Source organism: Ammospiza nelsoni, chromosome 10 (genome assembly GCF_027579445.1).
Source record: "Ammospiza nelsoni isolate bAmmNel1 chromosome 10, bAmmNel1.pri, whole genome shotgun sequence".
NCBI classification, from domain to species: Eukaryota; Metazoa; Chordata; class Aves; order Passeriformes; family Passerellidae; genus Ammospiza; species Ammospiza nelsoni.
The window spans coordinates 4,153,087-4,180,030 of record NC_080642.1 but is presented as its reverse complement, the minus strand read 5'-3'; the positions used below and the strand labels follow the sequence as shown (position 1 = coordinate 4,180,030).

The 26,944-nt window shown below is 42.9% G+C and overlaps 1 protein-coding gene across 1 annotated transcript; it reads right to left on the bottom strand.

Moving 5' to 3' along the window:
- Positions 1 to 3,640: 3,640 nt before the first annotated feature.
- Positions 3,641 to 20,731, bottom strand: SEC62 (SEC62 homolog, preprotein translocation factor). Its single transcript, XM_059479001.1, has 8 exons — positions 20,645 to 20,731; positions 12,019 to 12,127; positions 11,544 to 11,649; positions 10,328 to 10,538; positions 8,559 to 8,651; positions 6,511 to 6,571; positions 6,122 to 6,241; positions 3,641 to 5,583 (listed from the first exon to the last, which is right to left on the bottom strand). Exons 1-8 carry the CDS (start codon positions 20,678 to 20,680, stop codon positions 5,117 to 5,119), a joined length of 1,203 nt encoding a protein of 400 aa, XP_059334984.1. The 5' UTR covers positions 20,681 to 20,731; the 3' UTR covers positions 3,641 to 5,116.
- Positions 20,732 to 26,944: the final 6,213 nt, after the last annotated feature.

Sequence of the window (26,944 nt, the reverse complement as noted above, 5' to 3'; positions counted from 1 at the left end):
ACAAAACATTTTTTTCTGTGATCATTATTTTCCCATACAAAAAAAAATTACACATGGCAAAGCAAATGCCTCTGTGTCAGGCAGGCACTAATGGACTCTTTGTGGACACTATCAGGAAATGTGCCTTTTGTTTTCCTGCACCTGTTGCTGAATTACAAATAAAATAATCCAATGCTTTATTAAATAAAATGAGAAGTCCTAATGAAATTGTACCAGCCATTACCAGGAAGTCAATTGAAAACATTCAGCAGCTGCTTCAGTCTCAGTTCACTCACACTGACAGGATTGTTTGCTCCTTCTCCTTGTGCTCTGAGTGAGGAGGGCACAGAGCCTTGGGCCACCTCACACCACCCTGCCCTCATTCCCTGGGTGGATTTGGTCAGAGTCAGTAATAAATGATGCTCAACAATTCAGTACCTTGGACTTGTAGGAGTTTGTTAGAAACCAGAATCCCAGGCCTTGCATCTGAGTGCTTTGCAAATATCAGTTTGTCCTGATAGTAATGAACCAGGTAAAAATCTCCTGGTTTATTCTGATTCTATAGAGAGGGGTTGACAGAAAGGTTGGGAATCAAATCAGTGAGTCCTTCTCATTAGACAAAATACCTCAGGAGCCTGAGGAACGCCTGGAGTGAGCTGGGGTCAGCCTGGTGCAGTTAAATGTCACCAACTCCTTCACTAAAGGTCTCCAAGAGAATTGATCTGTCTCTGCTGTATTTAAAAGTCAACACATCTATCACAGCAGTGCTGGTGAGTAGGTGGTGACTCTTTCCAAGGGCAGACTGGAATTCCTAACAAGACCTAAAGGTGAGTCCAGCACTATTGTCTGTGCTAAGCCTTGCATGAAAAGCACTGAGAAGTTGCATCTCAACTGCTTTGGATCTTGGGAAATGTTTGATACAGACTTATACAAAGAGTGTAACAAAGAATGGTGTTCAAACATGCACAATTCAAGGTTTGGTTTTTAAAATGGTTCAGGAGTAGCTGGATGAAATGTCAGCCAAGGAGTAAGGGATACAGCCCTACCTTCCAGCAGCTGGGAAAGGAATAGCTGGGAAAGGGTAGAAGGAGCAGAGGGAGGACACGCGGGTCCTGAGCACTGCGTGTCAGCAGGAAATTATCTCCAGAATCTGTCTCCTGCTCTGGTTTTGTGGTGGCTCAGATCTGTGATCTACTCTGAATTGATCCCAGTACAACTCCTCGAAGAAACTAGACTCAAATATAAGTAAGGCAAACACAATAGAACTCAAGGAAATCATAGAGGCAGAACTCCCCTGTTGGAAGGTTTGAGCTAAGTCAGGATAAAGCAAATTTTGGGGATGTGAGGGAGGGGAAGGATCAGTCCCTGTTTCAAACACCTGGGCTGTGTCATCTACAGTCTGGCCTGTCAGGCCCAAGAGCTCATTGAGGTGTCCCAGAGCCTAAAGGGAGCCTTTGTCCTCACCATGGCCTCTCCATGGAGGGAAACAGCTGTGCACGTACTGACACTTTTTCCACGGTTCTATTTTTTGGGTGTTTTTAGGTGTATTTTATTTTGTAAATTGCTTGTGTTTGGAGTGGGATATAGAAATTTTGGCAAGGAGACTGCAAGGGGTGGCAGGCTCAGCAGCTGCCTGAGGGAGGCACAGGAGAGGAAATGGGATTGTTCTGCAAACTGAGCTGACTTGAACTGATTCTGCCAACAGGTCCAGGAGGGATCCTGGCACTTCCAACTGCTGTCCCTGTGACCCCATTGGGAGAGAATTCCATCCTCAGAGGAGCTGCAGAGAGCCCTGGCAAGGCTCTGAGGGCTCAGTGCCACAGTGAGACCTGCTGGGGGTTGCAGGAAGGAACATAAAAGCTAAGCCTGGCAGGTGTTTTCCATTTCTCCAGTTCATTTTACATTGTCTACATTTAGTGTTTACATGGGGCAGATGCTTCTGCCACACCTCTTGAGTCCTGGGAAAGTGTAAGGAGAGCAAACTGAGGAACTGAGACATTCTCCAGTTCTCTTTATCTGCCCTTCTTCCTGCAGGATAATGCTCAGAGTGCTTCAGCCAGTGTTATTCCAGAGAGAAAAAGGCCTAAATGAACTATCATCCATCTATCTATCTATCTATCTATCTATCTATCTATCTATCTATCTATCTATCTCTATATCTATCTATCTATCTATCTATCTATCTATCTATCTATCTATCTCTATATCTATCTATCTATATCTCTATATCTATCTATCTATCTATCTATCTATCTATCTATCTATCTATCTATCTATCTATCTATCTCTATATCTATCTATATCTATCTATATCTATCTATCTATCTATCTATCTATCTATCTATCTATCTATCTATCATCTATCTATCTCCTATTTTTACATGAAACACCAGAAAAATCTGCTGCACGATCCAGTAGGAGAACAGAAATGCTTTCCCTGATCTGCTGCTATGAACAAACTTCACTGTTTGAGAATTGCTTATCATCTCCCCACTACTGTGGGGATAACTAACTTTTCCACAGATACAGAAATAAGCGAGTTCATCAAATAATAATTTTTACTTGTTTGTTAATTGCTAGAGAAAGATCTGCTGTTTAAGGACCCCAGAACCCAAGAGGTGAGCTGAGGTTACTGAATCTGTACCAGAGCAGAGCACACTTGAGTGTAACATCTCCACTAAATACTGATCTGCATTAATACTCATTTGCGTTTTACCAGTAATTATTTAGTTTTAAAGAATATATAGGAGTAATCATATCCTCTTGCAAAGAAAAAAAAACCCAGAAAATTATACTGGGAGGAATATCAGTAAGACCACTATTAAATTTTACTGCAGGAAGGACATTTTAGTAGTGTAGTTTTTTGAGTAATTTTTCACTAAATATATCTTAATTTGTTCTCATGAGGTCACCATAGACTCTCAAAGTTAAAAATCAAAATTATTAAGAACTTTGAAATGCTTGATACAAAAATCTAAAGGGGCCAAGTTCTTTTGTGATTTCCTCTTTGGACAGGAAGTGTTTTTCATGATTCCTTGAATCCACTCACAATTTTACTATTACTGGCATGTTGTTCTGTCATAATGTTCTTTGAGTTACTCCAAATTGCTTCAGAAGCACTTGGGGGATATTTCTAGGAAAACAAGTACAGTAATGAGTCATGAAGTTCTTTCCTTAACCACTGAGCAGATCTTTCTTACCCCAGCTCAGAGATCAGAGCTGTTCACAGCAGATCAAGTGAGGAGTTAAGGCCAATTCAATTTCCAGGCTGCAGGAGCCTGGCACTCTGCAGAGGTGACAGCACAAGTGTCTGATGGTTAATTCTGAGCCCCAGACACCTCTCTCCAGGTGGGCAGTGCTGGCACGTGGCACACACCCCATGAACATGGAGCAAATGACAATATTAGAGTTTTTATTTGACCATTTCCACTTGATTTGCTCAGCAAGGCCCTGTTATTTCACTCAGAGGAGGAAACATACTTGAAATAACTGAAAACCACTGCATTAACTTCTTAAAATCCTGCTGAGGGCTTGGCTGCCCTGTGGTGCCCAGTGCAGGCTCTGCTCTCCCCATGACATTGTGCACACCCCGCTCAGGTCCAACAGGACTTTGTTTGCTCTTTCATCAGTGATAACACACAAGTGGCCAGGAGTCAATCTCTTTAGTTAATGGGTCCTTTAATTTTTTTGCTATATTAATAAAAAAGTGATCCAATTTATCTGTTTCCTTATGGAGTAACTATTCAGGATTTAAGAAGCAAATACACCATATCCATGAATTGTCTGTCAATGCAACCATGATGATGTATATATTTGCACAATCTGAAAAATTGGTATCTTCATCCAAAATGCCGACACTGGAAGGATGGGGAGCAATTTAGGATAGGAAAAAAAATTCTCTTACCCTCATCTTCTCTGAATGGGCTGGGAAGACAATCAAATCTCTAAAGTCCTTGAGAGGAAAGAGGCTGAGTTGTAACTTCTTCCATGCTCAGTCAGCCAAGAGCTCCAGTCCATCCTGCCCAGAGGCAGCGGCTCCTCCAGGGGATTTACAAACATGAATGGTCATTTCACAGCAGCTCTGCGAGCAGAGCAACTCTCCTGCCTCTTCTGCTTAAAACTACTCCAGTTCCAGAGTACAGAGAGGTTTAACATTAAGGCATCCATACAGCTCTGGTGTTTGCTTTCATTTAATAAAGATCAATTTACTCAAATACATGGAATGTTGGCACAAAACTAAAGCTTCTGTGGAACAGCTACCAATCATACACAAGTACTCCGTGAGGTCCTCTCGACTTGCATTTCTCTGATAGATACACCACAACATGGCTTCAATAATACAAACTGAATGCTGGATCAAATCTCTAAATAATAAGTAGCAGTTAAAGTAAATGGTTTGCTTTATTTGTAAATTATGTACAGAATACATTTGTTTTTAAATTATGATGGAGCAGGAGAAAGAAAACAGCCATCATTTCCAAACCATGCTGCTTCCTTCACCTGCTGGAGATGACATCTCTCTCTGCACTGGATGCACAAAACCAGTTTGGATTTCCTCAGTTGCTGGCACACAGGCTGGAGAAACAGAGAACACTGCAGCCAAATTCAGCACTACCAGCCCCTCTACTGTCAGCAAAATACTTCTGCTAAAACTAGTTTTCTCAGGAAAGTTCTCACAATCTTTTGAAAACAAAATCAAGAAAAATATCAAGAAGGCTGTGGGCTAAGAAGGGCTTTACCTAACTATCAGATGAGGATAACTAGGAATAATCTGAGATTTGGTCATTCAACTTTTACCTGGTTTACAAAAGCAAGTTTGAGAAGCTAAACTAATTGACCAGTTATGCAAGTACCAGAAAATGATGTTTTTCAGTATGTTTGAGGACAATCTGGGCAACCTATCAATCAATAAAAAACCTGTCAAATTGATAAAACTTCCATAAATGGATATTAATGATTAACATAGTACCGAGTAATCAAGTTAATGGTTAAAAAAATGAAGGAACTAGATATAAAACTGTTTGGTAACACGGATATTTCAGCAAACAAAGATGCTACTGTATGGTCTATGTTTTGGTGATCAGCCAACAAAGAAAATCCAACCATTTGCACATACTTAGTCCCAAACCACAGTGAGTTATGATTTTCCATGTGAAGGCCCACTTTCGGTATCTTCCTCCTCTTCCTCCTCACAATCCCCTTCATCTGTTTGCTGTTCCAGTTCCTCTTTTGTGATCATTTCAAAGTCGTTTCCATTGCCACTACTGTGCTGGGACCTGTCATCTTCGCGCCTGTCACTGTCAGTGTCTGAATGTCGCTCTCCTCCCGAGCCGTCTGTTCCCGAGTTCCTTGTGCCTTCTGTCTTTCCATCCTCCTCTTCCTTCTTCTCACTGTCTGATTTCTCCTCGCTGTCGTATTTTTGCTGCTTTTTGGATTCTGCTTTTTCCTCTTTCTTTAAGTCTGCTTTTGGTCCTTTGTATTCGTGTGTGTACAGGGGCCTGAAGGAGTCAATGAATCCCACGTCTGCTGTAAGGTTTGGCAGGAACCAGAAGTGATGCCTTCCTCCAGTGATGAGCCAGATGATGAGGAAAAGGATGCAGCGAGCTGTGTGAAAACAAGGGAAAGTTTGGATTTTGTTACAGACACACACAGCGTACAACCATGCTATAAGAGATGCTCACTGCTAATGCCCACCCCCAGCCAGGGACTGGGGGATGCTGGGGGGAAACCCCTCATTCCACAATAGCTCTGTGGAGTACTTTGCTCTTCCCATGTCTCCTCCAACCCACTAACCATGGATCTTATCTCTCATTTAACTTTTAACCCCTCTGCCACAGAAAGCTTTAAAATCCTGGTGACACCATTCTCGCCTCTTAATATGTTTCTGTGTGCAGTCCTGGGTGCACACAGAAATAAGTTCCACACTTATCTGTTTAAACACAGGCAGTAAACGAATCTGCACTACACAGGAAACACCGGCAGGTGACACGAGCCTGAGCGCTCTCTCTTCCGTGGCACGACTGTGACACCCGCTGGCCGCAGGGAAGCGCACCCGGGACCCGCCCGGCCGCGGCCCAACACCGCCCCGGGAGGCGGCACGGCCCAGCCCGAGCTCGGGGAGGAGCCGCCTGCCCGCACTCACCGACGGCCAGGAGCAGAATACTGGCGACAAAGCAGCCGGCGCCCACGCTGAGGTAATAAACACCGACACGCATCTCGGCTGGCCACAGCGGGAACAGGGTGGCGGCTATAACGGCAATCACTGGGCACGGGGGCAGGGGGGACAGAGGCACGAGAAGCATCATTAGTACACGTACAGAGGTTCAGGCTCACTGCTCATTCAAAGCAGTGCCTTAGGTTCAGTTAACATCTATACGATTTTAGATTTTAAAAAATAAAATTAGCTGATTTGTCTAATTCTACACAAGTTCTAATATCACTGTTATGCATCACTTATATTTCATATTTTTACATAACCCACATTTGCCCACTGGACAACTCCCTGGTTAGTTTAAACTTGTGCATACTTACCAAGTACGAGTCCCATGGCAAAAGTTTTAAAGTGAACAGGGTCATAGATCCACACGTAGACCTGCAACAGAAATGATGTTTACACTCAGAACAAGCTCTCTGATAAACATCTCCTGTATTCCCTCCCCAGACACTCACTGCCAGGCTGCAATGCTTGGGGCTGAGCAAAAGGCCTTCTGGTCAGCACCCAGGCAGGGCAAGGGCTTGTGATTCCTAGGAAGGGTAACTGACAGGTGATGGACTCCTGAGGAAAACAATCAGACAGCAGAACTGATGAGAAAATGAAAGATTCTGAAATCAAGGTTTGGTTGTATCTTTCTTTATTCATTAATGTTGTTCAGCATGAAGCCAAAAAAAAAAGACAAAAAAATTAAAAGTTTCCCAAGTCCACTAAGTGGAAACAAAAAGTCTTTTGAGTTTTGAAAGGAAAACACAGAGACTGCATACCTGGAACCAAGGAGGCAGCTGGAATGCTCACTGCAGGCCCTGTGCTGGGCTCAGATCAGTGCCCCTGTACCCTCTGTCCCACAGCACTGTTAGCTCTGCATCTACAGCTGCAACTCTCAGAGCAAATGTTTGTGTGAGAGCTGTGGATCCATTTGAATCTGAGCTGCTCAACCATAAATGAAAAACTCCTTGGTAAAGTGCAGGATTTTCTGAACTAGACAAATCTGTGATTTTTTTTCTTAGCAAACTAAAGAGTTTGAATCCAAGCTTCTAACAATGAAAAGAAGCTGCTGGTTACTAGAAACCAGCAACCCTCATTGCAGATGTGTCAATACCAACTACCAGAAGGGCACCTGGGAGGCAGTGATGATTCTGTGTGGTGCAATAAATATTTAAAACTCTGCTTCCCACAAGGTGCCAGAGTTAACTGTATTCAGGTGCAGCTGCTGCCAGCCAGCTGTTCTGGGAGCCCAGGCAAGCTGAAGATGGTGGCTGCAGTAAGTGTGTGATATCCAGTGTTTGTAAGTGCAAAATAATGAGGGAAAGGGAAAAACCCAGCTCTAATGCAAATACACAGGAATTTGCTCTTAATCAGCTACTACTTAAAAAAAGCTTTTGTGAATTACAGTTGTTAAAAAATGTTCAGCTCATTAATAAACAGAGAAGTAAGTGATGTTAGGACAAGCAGTAAATACTGTGGTATTGCAGATACTGCACTGCAGCCTCATTTGGAATGGGCACTTCATGTAGAGACAACAGGGAGGATCAGAGCTGGGTGTGATTCCACATCAGATGGGATGAAACAGAGCAAAGCAAGTATAGAATGAGAAAGGTAAAACCAAGATACAAAGGAGAAACACATTTTCTGCACAAGTGATTTATTAGCAGAATTTGCTGCCATGTACGTTTTATGCCCAAAGGAACACAAGAATCCTGGGGAGATTCCAGTACAGCCACACACAGCATCAACACAGCACAGTAAAACTTACCACTTATCCCACACTTGACAAGCACAAATGTGACTCTGGACATTACAGAGCTGGTAAATAATTACATTCTTTGTCTTCCAGAACAGCAAAGCACACAGAAGTATTTAAGGCCACAATTTCAGTGGTAAAGCCAGGATGAGCATTCAGATCACAAAGCCAGGCAGGTATTTTTTATTTCCACTGCTGTGACTGAACATGGTGCCCTGGAAGGCTGGTTTGGCTTAGAACAATTTTGGCATGGCAGTGGCTGTGGGATAAGCTGGGCTGGAGGGACTTCAGGAGTCTTTGTCCCACCCTCCTGTGCCAGGCAGGGTCAGCCCCACCAGCCCCTGAATTCACCCTGAGGACAAACATTTCCCCCCATGGCCACCAACACCTCACCTACTGGTAAGGAAGTTTTCTTTGGGATTTTTTTAAAGTTACTCTTCTCTATTTACCTGTCTTTAATCTCCTTGAAGTATCTGAAAATCTGCTTTCAAGGTCAGCCATCACGTTGCCATTATTTTTTCTTTCAACATGTCAGGAAGGAGTTTGCAGAAATCCAATAAATTACAGCATTGTCTGACAACAGCATGGTGACACCCAAAGTTGAAAAGCACCTCTAAATCTTACCTCATTTCCATCCAAGAAAACTTGGTCTTCATGTGGCTCAAGTTTAAATTTTCTCTTAGTTTCCTTTTTCTTAGGTGTTCCTGGGGTGTCATCCTGAGGACAAACATAAATATTTTATTTATATCTCATATATATATATATATAGATAATATATATTTAAAATACATATACAAACCACTATATATAAAATTACAAAAATCTAATGCTTTAATTTTTGTATTTCATACTGTGCAGGATCTTTACAATATATTTTAATTTATAGTATCTGTTAATATATTTAATTGGGTAACTTTTCACAGACTTAAGATCATGTTCACAGTTTTTGGGGTTTTTTAAAAATAAAGATACTTTATTTCCTCCTGTTCTTATTTGTTATCAACTGGGTACCTCAAAAATCAAGGAAGATTTTAGGTAAAGAGAAATCTCATTTTTAGTGTCTAAGGACTGTGACTTCAGGATTCCACTGTGGCATGAAAAGCCTGGCAAAGCTGGGCTGATACAGGAAGTCTGTACAGGGATCAAGAACAGGGAACAACACTTCACCATCACTGATTTGTTAGAATTATTTGCTATTTTAGTGCCATATTTACCAAATGGACATCCTGGCAGATCAGTTTCTGCCCATTTATTCTTTATCCTCCTCAATCTGTTTTTGGATCTTGTGCTTCTTCTTCTCTTTCTCCTACTTGCTTCTCTTTGCTTACTTCATTGTGAGAAATTAACTTTGTGGTTTTGGTCCTGTGTTTCATTCAAGTTCCCACCCACTGGCTTATATAATCCACTAAATATGTGTTCAATAAATAATGATTAGTTTAAAAATTAACATACATTTAATAATGTACTTCCCCTGATGACAGTGGAATGGAGGAGTTTGTTACTTTCATAATCAGCATTTTACACTACCTCAGGGGTTGGGTTATCTTACACTGGGCTGGGACTGCAGTGGGATTGTCCTGTTTATAACTCTTTTATTCACCATTTGGGTTTCTCTGGACAGCCAAACCTTTGTAGACAGACTGTAACTCTCACTAGATGTGCCATTATTTATCTTAGGAATGTTTGAATGGGAATAACTTTGGCCCACTATCCTAACTCTCACTGATTCAGAATACTGAATGTAGAAGAAACACCAAATTCACTCATCAAGTGTCTCCTCAGCTTGCCAATATTTTAGAGATTCTGTTCTGCTAATAATAAATAAGTAATAAAAGCAATCAGGAGTGAAAACAAACGCAAACCACATTAAAACCTGTACAGCAGTAGCAGTTTAAACTTGGAAGCTCAAGTGCAAGGAAGCAGGATGCAGGCAGGCATGGAGCTGTTACACAGCCAGTTACAGGCCCCACACACCAAATGTGACATTCCAAACATTCCAGTTACCAAACACTGCAAAACTGTTTTGTTTCAGTGCTGCAGCTGCACTGGTTTGGGTGTTTGGTCACATGCACATGTGTCACTCTGTGGTAACTGATGTACACAGGCTCCCTGCCTGCTGCCACTGCACAGAAACAGCTTTGGATTAACTCAGCCCACATTAAAAGATGACAAGGTACACAAAGGCCAGCTGAAGCCTCTTTTTTGATCTAGACCAAAATAAGACAAATTCAAAAGGTAACAAAAAAAAAAAGCAGCAGCATGATTTAGAGATGAAAACAGGAAAATAAAGCATGGCATATTTTAGAATAATCAACTTCTGAGCCAGTGCAATGTTAAAAATCTGTTGATGTATTTGTTACAGGTTTGTGTCTTCTCTTGCACACAGTACTTACCTTTTTACACTCATCTTTATCACCATCCTTTTTCTTTTCCTTTTCTTTCTCCTTCTTTGTTTTTTCATCTTTGCCACTTTCCTTCTTGCTCTTTTTCTCCTCTTCTTTCCCACTCTCAGCCTTTCCTTTTTCCTTTTCCTTCTTGGTATCCTTGTCAGGTTTCATTTTCATCACTTTCAAGGCTCGATGAAAGAACTGTTTTTTCAGGAGTCTTAAAATGAAATAAGTTAAATGATTCATTTAAGTGCAGCTGGGAGAACAACATTTACACTCAATTATGTTATCAGACACCATTCTAGATTACCTCTCTAACATAATCATGACCAGCATGACTGAAAGGCAAGGTCACAATCATCTGCTCTATTTACAGCTACACACACCAGACCTACTTCTCCCATGCCTTGCCTGTTGCTTTGCTTTTTTTGGTTCATCTGCTCAAAACTGGGTAAAAACTGTACTTTTCTGAGGCAGCATTTTGCAGATTTAAATGAACACACAAAATGTAGGATAGAGCAACTCACCAGATCCATTTAATTATCTTTCCCATTAATGCAATTCCTGCACTATTTATTTTTGAGTTCATGTCAATGGATTTCATAGCAAAGATAAGGAAGTGGGCATACAGCTCATCAAGATCTCTGGTAAGTGATGCACAATGAACAGAACTGCTCTGTTGAACTGTGGTACCCATGCCAAGCCTTCCCTTCCTGTCAGCTACAAACAGACATTATTGCAAGTGCATGTATTATCTGTTTAAGTATGGAGATATAAAGATATAAATAGATGGCAAGCAGGGCACCAGGATGTAGTGCTTGGTATTCTTAAGGTGGTCACCAACTAGAAACATCCTTGAAAGGAGCCAAATTCCCAATAGGAAGAGCAGCAGAGAATCTGCTCCTCAGACAGCAGGGACAGAGATTTGAGAGCTCTGACCCTACTGACTTCAAATATTGGCAAAATTCAGGAAACTCCTTTGGTTCACCTTGCTGCCCCAAGCAGTGCAGTGAAAGCCTGGGAGAGTTCTGGGAACAAAAATAATGAAACTGCATCATTTCCACCCTCGAACACAGCAATATAAATCATTACAATCATTATTTTTGCATACATCCTGAAGTTTTAGGATGCACAAAGCCCAAGTTACACTGGTTCCTAACTAACTGTGACATCTGGACAGCTACAGCCATTCATGACACTGGAGAAGTGGCCTGGGTCATACCTGTTGCAGTAATCAACCACAGACTCTCGGGTTGTAAAGAGAGCCTCCTCTCCTTTCTTTGCCTTTGCCCATTTAGAATCCAGGAGGCAATCCACAGCTTTGGAAGCTAGAGGGAAAAAACGAATTAAAAATGCATTCAAATTAACATTATTTTTAACATTTAGTCTACATTCCTTGAACCACAATGACCAGTCTGTTCTGGTGATGTTTCACATACTTTTAATCTTTCAAGTAAGACTAGGCACTATTCTGAAATATATTCCTCTTGACATCACCCACCTTTAAACCACAGAGTGAAAGTTTATTGCATTTACTCCAGGCCAGTGAGATTCATTTTATGGCTTCCTAATACCTCGATAAGTTTTCAAAACCAAACTATAGGATCAGTACTATTAATAAAAATAAAACAGCCTCTCCCACCCTCCAAGTGCAATGTGAGAAGAAACCAGAATTCTCTGGTTAAAAGCAAGCCTACCAATAAAATAATCAACTCGGTGGCCCATCATGTTGGTGGATTTTGTTGGACAGTTGAAGCGCAAGTATTTAGCAACAGCCTTCTCCTCCTTGAATGGCTCACCAACTTCCTACAGGGGGAAAAGCCAAAAGTTATTAATACAGTTTTAAACACATAAGAAAATCACCCATTTGGGCTTAAAAAATCTGATATTGCAAAGTCTTGTCTTCATTATTTAATGGCACAATAAACAAATAAAATATAAAGGATGTGAAAATAGGTCAAGTCATTTTTCCTGAGAACTTTCTGTCTACAGGCAGCAAAAAAGCAGCAAATCTCAAGTTAGATGAACTGAAGGTAAGGAGGACAAACTCCTTCAGCAGATCTGTAGAAAGAGCAAACTAAAGGAAGGCCTAAAAGGAAAGCAGCACATGGGAAGCTGCTCAAGGTACACAGTACACAGCTGGGATGGAAACAGATGTGAAGCTGGGAACAAAGAAAAAGCAGAGTGAGGAATGAGTGTGTATGAAATGACAGCAATGTAGGCACTCTGAGAGTGCAGCTCACATTTCATGTGAGAAGGAGAAAACCATGTTGAAAAGAAGCTGAAAGATGTGGCTGGAAAATTTCTGTGCCCACTTTGACTACAGAATGAGACTTTGAGTACCCTTGAGGAGATTCTGCCAATCCACAGAGTACAACATCAGGATGAAAGCACAGCAGGATCAAATTTAAACATCAAAAGCAATGCTTTATGAGAAGGGAGCCCTTAGTCTGCACACATTCACACATTCTGTGCTTTTACCACCTTGCAGAGAGGTAAGAGAACTCTGAGATGTATAAGGCAGAAGGATGGAGATGGGCCTTTTCATTATGTAAAATTAAGATCTAATATTTGCAAGCAGGGAATGGAAGAACTTTCTGATGTTCCTGCTTCACAAAAACATATCTGAAAAAAACCATAGGCTGGGATATTAAACTGACTTATGCTAATTTCCTCAAAATACTTTTCTTTAAATTCTTTTAATCCATAAGGTTTAATTCTCCAACCCCCCTTGCTACTTGTGGCTCAGTAGCACAGGAACACGGGACAGCTTTCCACAGCCTTTTCTGTACCTGCTCCTCTGGGGTTGCCTGAAGAAATAGATTGTATCAACCACAAATCAGACTGGTCATTTACAGGAATAAAAGCTTCAGAGTCTATTTAAAGACCTAATATTCCTAAAGGTCAATAAACATATACAGCCTCCATTACTGCTTTTAAGATGTATAATAATAATATCACAAGCAGCAGGTTACATGAAAATTCAAGGTGAAATAGCTGTGTTTACACCAGAATAAAAGCTTCAGACAGTAGAGTTGTTAATTTTCAATAGCTAACTTTCAAAACCAACTGGTTAATGAGTATCCTTCTAGAGGAGACTGTTGCTTTTCCCGTCTGAGGAGAATTTTGGAGAGAATAATACAGACACAAGGTATTGTCATGGTTTGACCCAGAAACAGGATTTCTGGGATGCCGTGGATGGGGCCAATGAGTGCTCAGATTTGAATATTGCCATCTGGCCCAACCACTGGGCATTGGATCCACCTCTGAGAACACAGGGTAGAAGCAGGGCTCTCCCCCTGGCAGTTTCCCTTTGGGTTTCTGGCGGGAAGGAGTTGGGTCTTTGGGGCTCTGCCCCGGCCCAGTTGCTGGCTGGGCGGGGGAGGGGAAGAGCCATGGGGCCCGGCCCGGGAGAGGCGGGCATGGACCCCCAAGGGTGGAAGGAAGAAGTGAAGAAATGCAGGGAAGCAATGGGCAGCCTGTTCCCCCCCTTGGAGACAGACACAGAGAGAGTGCAGCCTGTGTTTGTGGTCGCTATCTGGAAATTCAGTAAACATGGGCTGGCAGCTGAGGAGATGGGGGGTGCAGCCAGGAGTCCAGCCGCTCACCCTTCTTGGACAATGAAAACCTTACAGAACATTAACCCTTCCTAGACGAGTGATGGAGGTCTGGACCAGAGGGAGAGAGAGTGAGAGATGTTGGAAGAATGGAGAAGATGGAGTGGCATTTTATGCTGGACTCTTTTGTGTAGCCATGGACAGAGCCGTGTTTCCGTGTGATACAGGGACTGAGTCCAGGGGGAGAAATGTCCCAGTGCCAGAGAAGATTCAGTGTGGGCACCCCTCGGCCCCAGGGGGTGTATAAAATATGGGGGGGACAGATGTCCCAAAGGTGAGAAGGTGAGATACTGTGCTTTTCTGGAAGTGGACAAAGCATCCTTAAAAAGACAACCCTGGAAGCAGCCCTGATCCCTGTTGGGTGGTGAGAGCACCGGAACAAGGACGGAAAGGCCACCACGACACACGGAAGGACTCCCTCTCCTCTTGAGGAACTGAAAGTTGAGCATTCTGAAGGGTGGTGCTGGACCCAGAACTGGTGATTTTGGAAGATGTATTGTATTGGGAATTTAGGGGGGAGGAGGAGGAGAGTGTTTTTGTGAGGTTTTCATTTTCCTTGTGTTTTCTTTTTTTTCTTTTGTGTGTAGTTTAGTAATTTTTTTTTGTAGTTTAGTTAATAAACTTTTCTTTATGTTTAAGCTGGAGCCTGCTTTGCTTATTCCTGGTCACATCTCACAGCAGACACCAGGGAAAGTGTATTTTCATGGGGGCTCTGGCTTTGCCAGGCCTAAACCATGACAGGTATCCAAATGACCAAAAGACTCCACAGCCCTTAGTTCTGAGACTTTTTAAAAAACCCTCCATATGAAGAAGAAATATGCTCACTCACCAGGTAGTTTCAAAAATGTACCCAAATTAGGCCAGATGATCCTAACAGTCCTCAAATGGATATTACCTCCTGCTGCATGTTCAATCCATTTTCTTAATTTTTACATTTTAAAAATCTGCATTGAACATCAGATAAGAAAACTACTCCCTGACAGTGCATGTATGGACATAATTTATGTTCTGTGGTTTCAGGTCCTCTTACATGGTACAGTTCTAGCAGTAACTGTAAATCAAACCAAGCCACCAAACTTGGTGCCAATAAATGGAACAGCACCAAAAGGGGCTCCAGTGCTCTGAAATCAAACAAGTGACTGTGTCCCACCATTGGCAATGGGATAAGGCACCAGGAGAACGGGGACTGCAGGCAGCAGCTGTGTGTGAAATGCTGCTTTGCTGATAATTCCTGTCAGCAAATGGGATTTGGAACAATTCACAGGGCAAATGTTCTTCACAGCACGGACAGTGAGACAGAGAAACTGCAGATACTCTCATCGGTGTTAACTCCTCTGCTAAGGTGCTTTTTCTCCTTCTTCCTAAAATATTTATGGTCCTGCTGGGCCATGTGATGCACTACACAGGCAAGGGCTGGCACCAGGAGATTTTTTGGTTGCTCCTTTCTCTCTATTGCTTTGTGAGGGATACTTTCATAACAGCCCAAACAAAAAAAGCTTCCCAGTGAGAGAGACTGCCACAGTTTAACTGAGCTCATTCTGAGAAAGTGTCCCCTGCAATTTAATCCCCATTTTTCATCCTATTTTCATCCCTTTGTTTGCAGAGCCAGGCTTCCATTACCTAGGCACAACTTTTAAAAGTTGCAGTTCAACCAAATTTTGTGTTCGTTTTTAAAAGTAGCCCATGTTGTCACTAGACAGCATGTAAGATTTAGAGATTTACAATCCCTGGTGACAAACTCTGGCCATTAAAAATAAAATCAAACCAGATTTCTTCCTTGTCTAGACTGAACTCCACCTACTGACAGGAAAAGCAGTGCTCAGCCTAGTCACTTGCTAGAAATGCAAAGACATTTTAAATTTTTAAGAATAATGCTCAATCACAATTCTGCCCTGTATGAATTCATAAAAGGACAATCAAAGCCAGGGACCTTCCAGACTCACTGAAGGGAAGGGAAAGTCCTAATCAAACTTACCGTTATCTCCCAAACCAAAGTACAGCACAGTCCCTGCTGCACTTCAGTGCATGGATGCAGCTCCCAGTTAATTCAACCCCCAGCTGGGACTGCAGCACCAGAGAGGCCTGAACACATCAAAATAACATCTGAGCTGAGCCACTGAATTCTCCCCCTCAGCTCTACCCAAGCATGACTTATTCAGGTTTTCCTGCTCCGATGACAAAAGGGCAGAGCACATTTCTGGTTAGAAAACTGCACTCATTTATCCCCTCTTTGCTTCACAGTTGCAAGAAGACAGGTATGACCCAAGACAGGCCAATTTCCTTCCACAGCCTGGTAACATAAACAGGGAAAATCAGGAGAGAGTAAATGCTGAGTGTCACTAGCAAGACAAGTTATTCCACATGCAGCCAAATGCATTACAGGGATTTATGCTCCTCTGTTTCAAAAGGGTCATCAAAATTCTTTTATTTCAATGAAACAATATCCAGTTGATTTCTTTGCTCTTAGATTTTCAGAACACCACCCCTCAAAGCAGACTGCTGAAACCTAATAGTTGATACAGTTTTCAGATAAGGAAAAGAAGAAATGTAAGCACATTTACCATGTGGTGCCTGTTTTTCAAGCTGAGAGGCCACATCAAAAATGCCACAGTGTCAGGCCAGGTTCCATTCCACACACCTCATTCCAAAGACTCTACAGCTGCATCAGCCCCCTCTGAAAGTGCTGAGCACATCCCAGCTTGGGCTGAACTGCAGGATTATCTTTCCCCTTCCCTGTGCACTGTCAGGATCTCTGGATGTTCTGTGCAGGGTACTGGGTGCTGCTGAGATATCTGTACTTTGCCCAAAATAAACCAACGTGCCATAGACAAAGAAAAAGCACAGAAATTGGCATGGCTGGAGTGGGGAGGGGGAAACAAACACACCTGGGTGTTCGGACTTGCTCTTAGGACACCCCAATTTTCTTCAGTGAGTAACAAACACAAACTTGTCTGACTCCTGCACTGATGACCAGCACAAGGACAGCCCCAGGACTCTTAAAAGAAACTGTGGCAGAGCCATGTGGAGAAACCAGTTCTTCTGGATTACCGTGGCCCTGTGCTGGCCACAAAACATTAACTTTTCTTTACAGAAAAAGATTAGCAGATGTTTTGCAGTCCATATCCTATGAAAACAGAAGTATCTGTTTTCTTCCCTCTTTCTTTTTAACCACTGCTAATTTTTTTGGGCAAAAACATACAGAACTCTGTAAACATACAGAGTTCTAAAACAGATCCAAGGAGCAATGTACAGTGTATTGAAGCCAAAACACACCAGCTCAGTCCCCTTCCAACTCCAGGCCAGCTGTTCTGACTTTTTCCCTTCCCACCTCCAAAAATGTAACTCAAGATTTCCAAAAGACTGATTCTTGTTTTAACGACAACTCAGGCTGCTACTTTTCATTCCCATTTTTCAGCTTTGTTTTGCCCCTTTGATGTTTGTTTCTTCCTCCTCTATCAGCTGATACGACTCAGCTTTCAAAGACATAATTTAACCAGTCTCCTTTGTTATCATCCCACTCATCTTTACTGGAATTAATGAAGAAAATCAAGCCAAATGACCAAGCTGGAGTAAAATAAACATTACTGGAAAACCATTGCATTGTCCATTCTGCAGATCCTTGTCAGTCATTCACACAAAACTGCAGCACAGGAGCAGCAGTGCAGCTCTGCAGCTGTGCATTTTCCTTCCAGGAGAACCCAAATCAAAACAGGACCCAGCTGGAGGCTACAAGAGTTAATGATTAGTAGATGTCCTTCATCAGGAGAATCTCAGAACTTGAATCAAAGGAAAAAGCCAACAAGGAAAGTACCTGTCATTAATGGCAGCGATGCCACCTCAGCCATCAATTTGCAGTGGGACACTGACCCCAAACTGCCCAGGAGCTGTTTTCTCTCTTTGCAGGGGCAGCATTTATGTGCATGAACATTTCTGGAGTGCAGGACACAGCAACAAAGTGCACACCAAGCTCTGTTAATCCCAATGCAAAGATCAGCCCAAAACCTGACACGGGCAGACTCAAACTGTGCCCGTGGAATGCAGCCAAGGTAATGAAAACTTAATGCCTATTTAACAGTCAAACTGCAGAGCTGCCAGCACAGTGCCACGTGTTACCCGGCCCAAAGGAAACAACACTCAACCTCCTGTGCTCAAGGGAATATTTCTGGATACATATGGAAAAAAATATAGTTCCAAGACATGAAGTAGCTTTGATCAGGTTGCTGGAGTAGCAGGCATTCAAAGGCATCTCCCATTTTTGTATTTTGTCTAAAATAAAAAGATTAAACTGGCCATTAGACAACAAATGTTGTTTTTCTGTCAGTAAGTCCTTTTTACACAGCAAGCATTCTTGATTTCAGCCATCTCAATCACGTGGGAGCCACTGGGTAAGCAATGTGCATCCTACAGAGCAGCCTCCCCTCATACTGCCTGTCTGAATTAATCTCCCTGTTGATTACAGCTAAATTCCCATCAGGAATGACACTTGGACAATTTTACCTCTGAAAAATCTTTGTTCAAACTTCTGAAGTTAAAATTTTTGCAACTTTTGTAACTTTCAGAGGAAGAGTGTGAGCTATGCAACACACATTGGGCAATGTGCCTTTTGATGAAAGTGCATTCCATGAAACACATCCTTCCTGTGGCTGCTTCCGAGGGGAAACGTGGAGCAGCCTACAGAGAACTTGGAACTATTTCTGAGCCTTTTTTCATGTCCAGCTATCTGACACAACTACCATGATTCTAATCTTGATGGCAGGCACAAAATCCTACAAAAATTCATTCCAAACCCAGGTTTTTTCTAATTGAACTCCACTACATCAGCCTCATCCACAGCTAAAACCACCAATTTTTCCCAAGAACCTCACTCCTGTCAAGAAATACAGGGTATTCTGATGTCAGACTCGTGTGCAGCACAATAAATAATCTCTTTAGGGGGGCAACATCACCTTAAATTAAGTACAAACTACTAAAACATTTGAAGCACCTACGAGTAAAAATCCCACACTTGATTTTAAAAGAAGACAATTGCAGCATGAGCCTGAGAAACGTGATAATCATACTGCAAATACGCCAGTAAAGTTCAAAAAGCTTAAGAAAAATGAAGTCCAAAACCCACTACCAAGAAAAAGATGAGTTGATTTATTCACTGACCAATTAAGAACACCCCTTGGGCATTCACCAGTATTCTTTATGTCTTGTCTTCCCATTGTTGCTGACCTACACTAGGAACCTATGATAATACACATTTATTTGCATAATTATATCACAAATTTAGGCCACGACCTTAAGTTTTAAAACCCAGACATTGATTTAATTACTAACAATCTGGGAAATACTTTTACTGATAACAGGCTGGAAATTAAGTATGTGTTCAACTGCCTGCAAAACCATAGCTTTGCGTGTTATATAAACATTAAATTATGTTTAAATTTGGTTTGATGGGTGCTTTGTCACTCTTGGAAAGGGACAACCTATAAAAATCTTAAAAGGAGAATAATTATGTGATGTTTTGCAATAATTCATTGAATGCTGTGATGGATAGGGCTCATTCAACAAGATTTTGATTAATGACTCCTTGCATTTCTCCCCCTGCCTCGCTAATTGGAATTAAAGGGAAAAAAAGGAACCTTTACAGGTATAGGCAGATCTCAATCTTCCTGGGGGAAGGGAAAGTGGGCTGGGAAGGGAAGGCTGAGAAAGGAGAGGGGGCAGCCAAGCAGAAGGGTGACATACGAAGCTTGCATTGTTGAATGGCTCTGTGATCTCTACCGTGAATATTATCTGCTCTTACAGCAGAACAATAAACCCCAAACAAACACTATTTAGCCGAGTGTTGATAACACGTAACAGCAACGGGCGTTCTGGTCACTGATACTGTAAATACGCCCAAACCATGCATTAAAAATTCTGTAAAACTCCATGTAAAAACTACAGCTCGACACACCAGGCTCCCAGGTAAGTGAAAACACCAAAGCAGCCCTCAGTTTGTCTCTCAGTGCCACCACACAATTATCACTACATTTTAACACCATCTCAAAGCTGATTAGGTCTATTTATAGGCGTGCCTGTTTGTTTATGTTTTCCAGACACAAATTTCCTTTCCTTCCCGCATCATTTCCTGCTTGGGGCACGTTTGCTTTTAAGATGCTTTTACCATCTGTCCCACGGCTTCTGCTTACGATCCCTGGGCCGGACAGGCTGGGTGAAGGTGCAGCTCCCGGGTGTTTTGGTGTTACCCTCATTAAGCTATTGTTCGACACTGATAACCGGGGAGATCCTGAGTATAACACGGCGATTAAAAATATGGAACAGCTCCATATGTAATTTTTTGGCCATGGAGAGACGAAGAACTTCTGAGGGCGCAGAGCCCATGGGGATGGAGCGGGGGCGCCTCTGATGTGCCGGGGGCCCCGCTGGCTGCCCCTCAGCCCCGAAACGCTCCTACTTGAGCTCCACCATTCTGCTTTCACAGTGTTTACCCATGTGCTAGAAAATTCTGAGGAGAACCTGCCGGCCAGGGCTCCGGCCCCGGCCTGAGGGGCTCCCGGCGCCCCGAGACTGGGGCGCTCTCACCGCGGGCCGCCCGCAGCCGCCACCTCGCAACAGCGTCGGGCGGGAAGGCCGCGGGGGAAGCCGCTCTGAGCACGGAGAGCGGGAGCCACCGGGCGGGGAGGGAGAGATAGAGAGGAGGGGGAGTCTCGGGTACCTGGACGCGCTTCCTGTGCCTCCGCCGCTCCGCCATGTTGTCCCCGTCCGCTCCGCCGGTGACGCGCGCGGGGGGGGGGGGGGGGGGGGGGGGCGGCGGCCTCGCGAGAGGCGGCGGGAGCGAGCGGAGGGGCGGGAAGGGGGCGCGCCCGCAGCGCCTCCGCCCGTCACCGCCCCCCGCCCCTCGGCCACCCGCCTCGGTCCCTCACCGAGCCGTCTGCGTGCCTCAGCGAACCCCTCGGTCCCTCACAGTGTCGCTCCGTCCTTCAGTTCCTCAGCGATCCGCCTCGGTCCCTCACAGTGTCGCTCCGTCCTTCAGTTCCTCAGCGATCCGCCTCGGTCCCTCACAGTGTCGCCCCGTCCCTCAGTTCCTCAGCGAACCCCTCGGTCTCACAGTGTCGCTCCGTCCCTCAGTTCCTCAGCGAACCCCTCGGTCCCTCACTGTGCCCTCTCATTCCCTCAGTTCCTCAGCGACCCGCCTCGGTCCCTCACCTTCTCCTCAGTCCCCTCAAAGCCTCATTCCACCCCGGTCCCTCAGCGCCTCAGCGCCTCCGTCCATCACCGCCCAGCAGCGCTCCGACTCGGTCCCTCAGTCCTCTCCATCCCGCCCCGGTCCCTCATTCTCTTCATGCCGCCTCAGCCCTAGCTCCGCCTCAGCCCTCACCACGTCCCGCAGCCCAGCGCAGCCCCTCAGCCCTCACCAGCCCGCCTCGGTTCCTCAGCCCCTCACTGACCCCCTTCACACAATCGCAAGACTGTCAGAGCCGAAAGGGACCCTGGAGATCATCCAGTCCAACTCCCCTCCCAAGGCACGGCCACCCAGAGCAGGTGACACAGGAACGTGTCCAGGTGAGTTTGGAATGTCTCTACAGAGGGAGACTCACAAACTGCCCGGACAGCCTGTTCGAGTGCTCTGCCACCTTCAATGTGAAGAAATTGATCCTCATGTTGAGGTGGAACTTCTTGTGTTTTACTTTATGGCCATTGCTCCTTGTCCTGTCACAGGGCACCGCTGAGACCCCCTCAGCCCCTCTCCCCTTCAGCCCTTGACCTTGCTCCAGCTCTGGCTGTAAAAGTCTGTTTAAGTTTTCATACACTGAAATAGGATGTAAAGCCTTAAAGATGCTCAATACAGCACCTTTGTTAACTGGTACTTATTTAAACAAACTCATTACTCAGACCCCATATACTTACAGAATTAGATTCAGAAAGCAACCTATATAAAGCAGAAGGGCCTTTTGCCAGAGGTTGTCCCACATACTTTTGCTATGAGGTCACTGCAAAGCGTATAATCATTTATCCTGGCTCTGTGTTTCCAAACCACACCCTGGCACTTTGGGATGGAAAAGTATGTGCAGTGCTGCATTGTCTTGTCCAGTCCTCTCAAATCTTGTTGCCCCTTTCTGTTCCTCTGATTTGGAACTCTCAGATTGAAAACTGGGCAACTAAGAACCTAGAAAAGCTTCCAGCAGCATATTTGCCCCTCAGTTTCAGTGCCAGGTTTTGTGCTCTTTCTGGTACGACATCTTTTTCTGTTGAATGTTTTCCTTTTGCTGTTGCCGGGCAGAAAATCTATACAAGTTACAAATTAAGCTGACTGACTGCAGAGTAAGTGAACTAGAAAAGTGTAATCCAAAAGATGAACTTCTAGGTAGAGGGAATTGAAGTTTTTATGGTTACAATAAAACAATGCCTCATAAAATGCAGGCAGACTGCATTTATTAAAAAATACATGCTTTAAGTTGGCAATAATTTTAACAGTGATTTCATGTGCTTGACTTACAGTAATATAAAAGCACATCTGACATGGAGGCTTTCTTGCAGAAGTTTCAGCCATCTGTAACTTACAGATGCTAATCATGCACGATGGCTGCAGTAAGGGCTTTGGCATGGTGCAGCTCTGACCCCTCTGCTCTGCTCTGCACAAGCAGAGCCCAAGCTGTGAAACTCTCCCTCCTCCTGAAGGGTGCAATCACCTGATGCGTCATCATCCCTCATACTTCTAGTCTTGGACTCTTTTAAGGTCTTAGATCTTATTACCCTATGCCCTCTATCTCTTTGAATCTATTGCTGATTCACAAACTCACCTTTAATGCTCAGCTCTTCATTTTGCAGGGTTTTTTTTTGGCATGGTATGTTATCTGCAGTACATCAAGCTATTTGCTGCCAGAAAAGCACCTTGGATATCTGGTTAATGTCTCTTTTTTTTTCCCTATAGGAATTTTAATGCATCTTTGTGAAACACTAAATTGCAGGAGCTCTTCCCAGGACAGCTGGGCATGGAGCAGCACAGGGAGCAAACCCATCACTTCAGGCAGATCTGTAAGAAAGGACTGAGGGATGGAAAATGGGCAAGGGGATGTGTAAGGCTCTGGATGGTGAATTCTGTGAATTCTCACCACTCTGGAGTACAGAGCAGATCATGACTGAGTCACACATGGAACAAGTTTATTCTCAGTCACCAGAATGGCAGAGCAGGAGAGCAGCAAGTGGCTGAATTCCAAGAAAGCCATGGAGTGGAAGTGAGGGTTCATGCAGTGTGTGTTTAAGGTTAGTGTGTCTGTCAGCTGTGGGGCAGGCTGCAAAAAGAAGCATTGCAGAACCAGGCAGTGAAGACACAGCCCATAAAAGGCCAACTGCCATTGTGATGATTGTAGATTCAGAATTACTGTTGAGAAGGATGTTGCATACAAGTGGAGTGGTTTCCTCTTTCAACTGAAGCCAAACCAACAGAATTTCATTAACTTCTTTTCCCTCTTCTTTGCCCCAGCTGTGTGATCTAATACAGCAGTAGGGATGCTGGAAGCTTGGCTCAAAAACCAGCTGGATACATTGATGGAACAAAAATACTTAATGAGCAACCATTAAATATAGACATCACCTCTGTTCGTCTGGGAGATAGAACCTTGGAAATAAAGGAATTATCCTGAATTCATTATTGCTTTGTTCCTGTGCTCTAATTTAGGTATCCTCTCTTGGCCCCTGGGGCAGGACACTGAGTTACTCTTTGCGGTACAAATTTTCTTATACCCTTATATTCATTTCTGTCAATTTTTTGGCCTTTGTGCTATGTCTGATTGCTTTGGGTTCAATCATCCTGGATCCAGAAAATGATGTGGGGTTACCACTGCTACAGCTGCACAGAAGGACAATGCCGTGTGCTGGCAATGGAATTACTGGTAAGCATGTCACTGATTACAGAGGCTTCTGCAAAACTGACTGGAGAGATATTCACAGGCAAAGCAAGTTCAGTTCTGAGCTAACAAACTTGCAAGAAGTTCTCCTCTGGACACACAGACAATCCTTGAGGATATGGGGGAGGGAGAGGAGAATGCACATTGGAAGGGAATGGAAGGAAGGCAAGGAAGGAAAGGAAGGAAAGCAAGGAAAGGAAGGAAATTCCCCAGCAATCTGTTAGGAGCCATTTCCTCTATTATCTACAGATGGTAGCATGCTGCAGGCTCTGGAGTGACCTCCCTTTTCATCCAGTCAGCTTCAACACTGAATGGGCTCAGAAAATAAAGAATATGGGCTTTGTACTGCACAGCATCACATACTGTCAAAAAAAGGTTCAGATAAAATCCACCCACAAATAACATGAGTCATAACTCAGAAACATATTCCAATGTAGACATATCCTGAGTCACTTCCATCTCAAAAGCTTATAAATATTTAGTTAGCCACTTCGTTTTTAATTTAGCAGAACAACAAAGGTTTACTAGACAAATGTCCATAATTATCTTTCACTAAGAAAGTTCTTAAATACTTCCACTGTTGCAAGTTCCTTTTCATTTCTATACAACCCAGAATTATTAGGTACATATAACTGACAAAAATTCTAATTGAACTAAAACCTAATTTCTCTGGTTCTTCTGTAATTTGCACCTATTTCTAATATCAGTTTGTTCACTGTAAGAATATAATTTCATTTAAGAAGTAACTGGTGAGTAACTGGATATGTCTCTCCTGATATGGGCTGGCACATCAGCTCTTTCTAAAGACCACTGTCAGTCAGACCCTGCTGGAGTCAGTGAGGATGTACATGGACACATAAATGAAAAATACATCAATACATTTTCTGGAAGAACCAGCTGAAATTTTGCTCATATCTCTGTTTTTGTCAGTGGCAGGAGGAGAGGATAAAAATTACAATATTTAAGGTATAGCCTTAAAAACACTACCTGTTATTGTTTTATAAAATCATAAATTCATTGTTATGATTACAAGTGTTTGAGTTAAAAATATTTTTTATGTAAGGATGCAAGTCTTGATCTTACATCCCTCCATTTAACAGGTTGAACTGGAAGCCATGGAGTGCTGTACACACCACCTTGCACTGCAGAGTGCCCAGGGACTGCTGGAGCCCCAGGAATCCCAGCTGCACAGTGCTCCTCCAGCAGAGCTGTTGGAACCTTGGAGCAGAAACATTATCAGCAAAGATTGGCTGATGAGCCAAGGCTGCAGCAAAGAACCAGGTTGGTTTGGTGCTTTGGTTTTTTTCTCCATGATCAGCAGTGCTTTTTCTGTTTTGCCATTTTGGTTGGTTGATCTGTATGTCAGTAATTCACACACACTGATGCTGTATGTGTCTTTAAATTTTGATAAATCAAAATGTCTATTCAAGCCTTTGCTGTGCTAGAGGAAAAAGTACTGCATGATTTTCCATATAACATAGACAACAGGTTCTTCTTTACTCTGAACTGAATTAAAGATTTGCATCCTTATCCACAGGGAAATTAGTGGTTCAGGAAGAGTCTGGGAATGGTAGCAGAACTAATGTCTGTCTGGAAAAAACCAGACTTGGGTAAACTTGGGAATGGACAAAGGAAAGGACAGCATAAGGGCCAAATCAACAGAGCTGTTCTTGTGGCCTCAGTACAGGTGATAGGAGGAGCAAACCCTTCCCAAAGAAAGAGGAGCCTGGCAACTGCAATAACCCCCCAAAGCCTAAACAAATGAGAAAGGAGAGGTGAGCTTTTCTCTCAATATAGCATTTATTATTATACTGAAATTGCCATAGCAATAAAGCTACAGCTATTTATTATAGCATGAAGAGCTAATCAGAACCAACCATCAGAGGCAGCTGAACCCTGATGAACACTGGAGTTTGGAACTGAATGATCTTTAAAGTCCCTTTCAACTCAAACCATTCTGTAATTCTATGAACACTCAGCCTCATAAAGTAGACTTGTTATTTTGCATTGAATAATAAAGGGCTTAGGTAGAACATTACCATGGCAAGGTACCAAAACAAGAGCTGTATCTAGTTTTGGATGATTTCCTATAAAATTTCTGATGTTGAAGGTGACCCAAAGCACTGCACAACCAATCAACATTGTATGAGGGTAATTGGAAAGTTGAAAATACAAGGAATTTCTAGAGAGTTTAAAAACTAGAGTTGATTTTAAAAACCAGAGTAGGTTATTTTTGCTGTTTCACACTCAAAGGATAATTTAACATTATGAAAATTTTCTGCAGCAGAATCACAATCATATAAAGTCTTGGAATATAAGGTTTTATAAAGTAATTGGTGGCATGGGTATGGGTCAGTTTGAAATACCATCACCTTGTGAAACTGTGTGCCTGTTCTTTTGTTTGTGTGCTGGATTAAAGTGACTGCCTGACTTGGACCTGGTGAGAATTCTGCACAACTTTTGTAATATTATAGAATTTTTTAGAGATTCTTCACCTGGGAAATTGATCAGAGAATTATCTTGTATTCCACATCATCACCATCATCTGCAACTTACATGAGACCAGAAACCCAGGTTGTTGTAGGAAAGACAAGCCATTTCTTCTTCTTCAGGACTTTCCTAAATCTGTTATTTATGGTACAGGACCATTTTGCAATATGTTTGTTATGCCTTTTTATTAATCTTGTCTTTAAAAAAAATAAACTTAAATGGAAGTCTCTATCCTTAGGAGCCCAGACATTTACTGTAGATACAGATAAAAGCAGGAACTTCTACAACACCTCTTAAAAACCTTCTCTTCTTTGTTAACTGCATCACTGCTATGGACTAATACAGCAATAGATGTTAAATGAAACATTTCTAATGATGCAACATTAAAACACATCATCTGCATCCCATTGTGATTTTAGTTGCATTGCAGAAAAAATAATGCAGTGGTGGCACAGGCACCAGAAAGTTATTAGGAAGCAGAGTTCTGCTAGCTTTTTTAGGTACTTGTGATTGCTACCTGAACCCTCTTGCAGCTGGAATAAACAATAAATGTCCAAAAAGAACATGAGAATCAGTAAGGCTTCAATGTTTACATATAAACACAATTCCTGAAAACA

Coding starts and splice junctions, on each gene's coding strand:
- SEC62 (XM_059479001.1), bottom strand. CDS start 20,680: ATGGCGGAGCGGCGGAGGCACAGGAAGCGCGTCCAG. Junction 11,650..12,018: donor CCGAGTTGATTATTTTATTG/GTAGGCTTGCTT, acceptor TTTTCCCTCTAG/CTTCCAAAGCTGTGGATTGC. Junction 8,652..10,327: donor ATAAAGATGAGTGTAAAAAG/GTAAGTACTGTG, acceptor GTTTGTCCTCAG/GATGACACCCCAGGAACACC.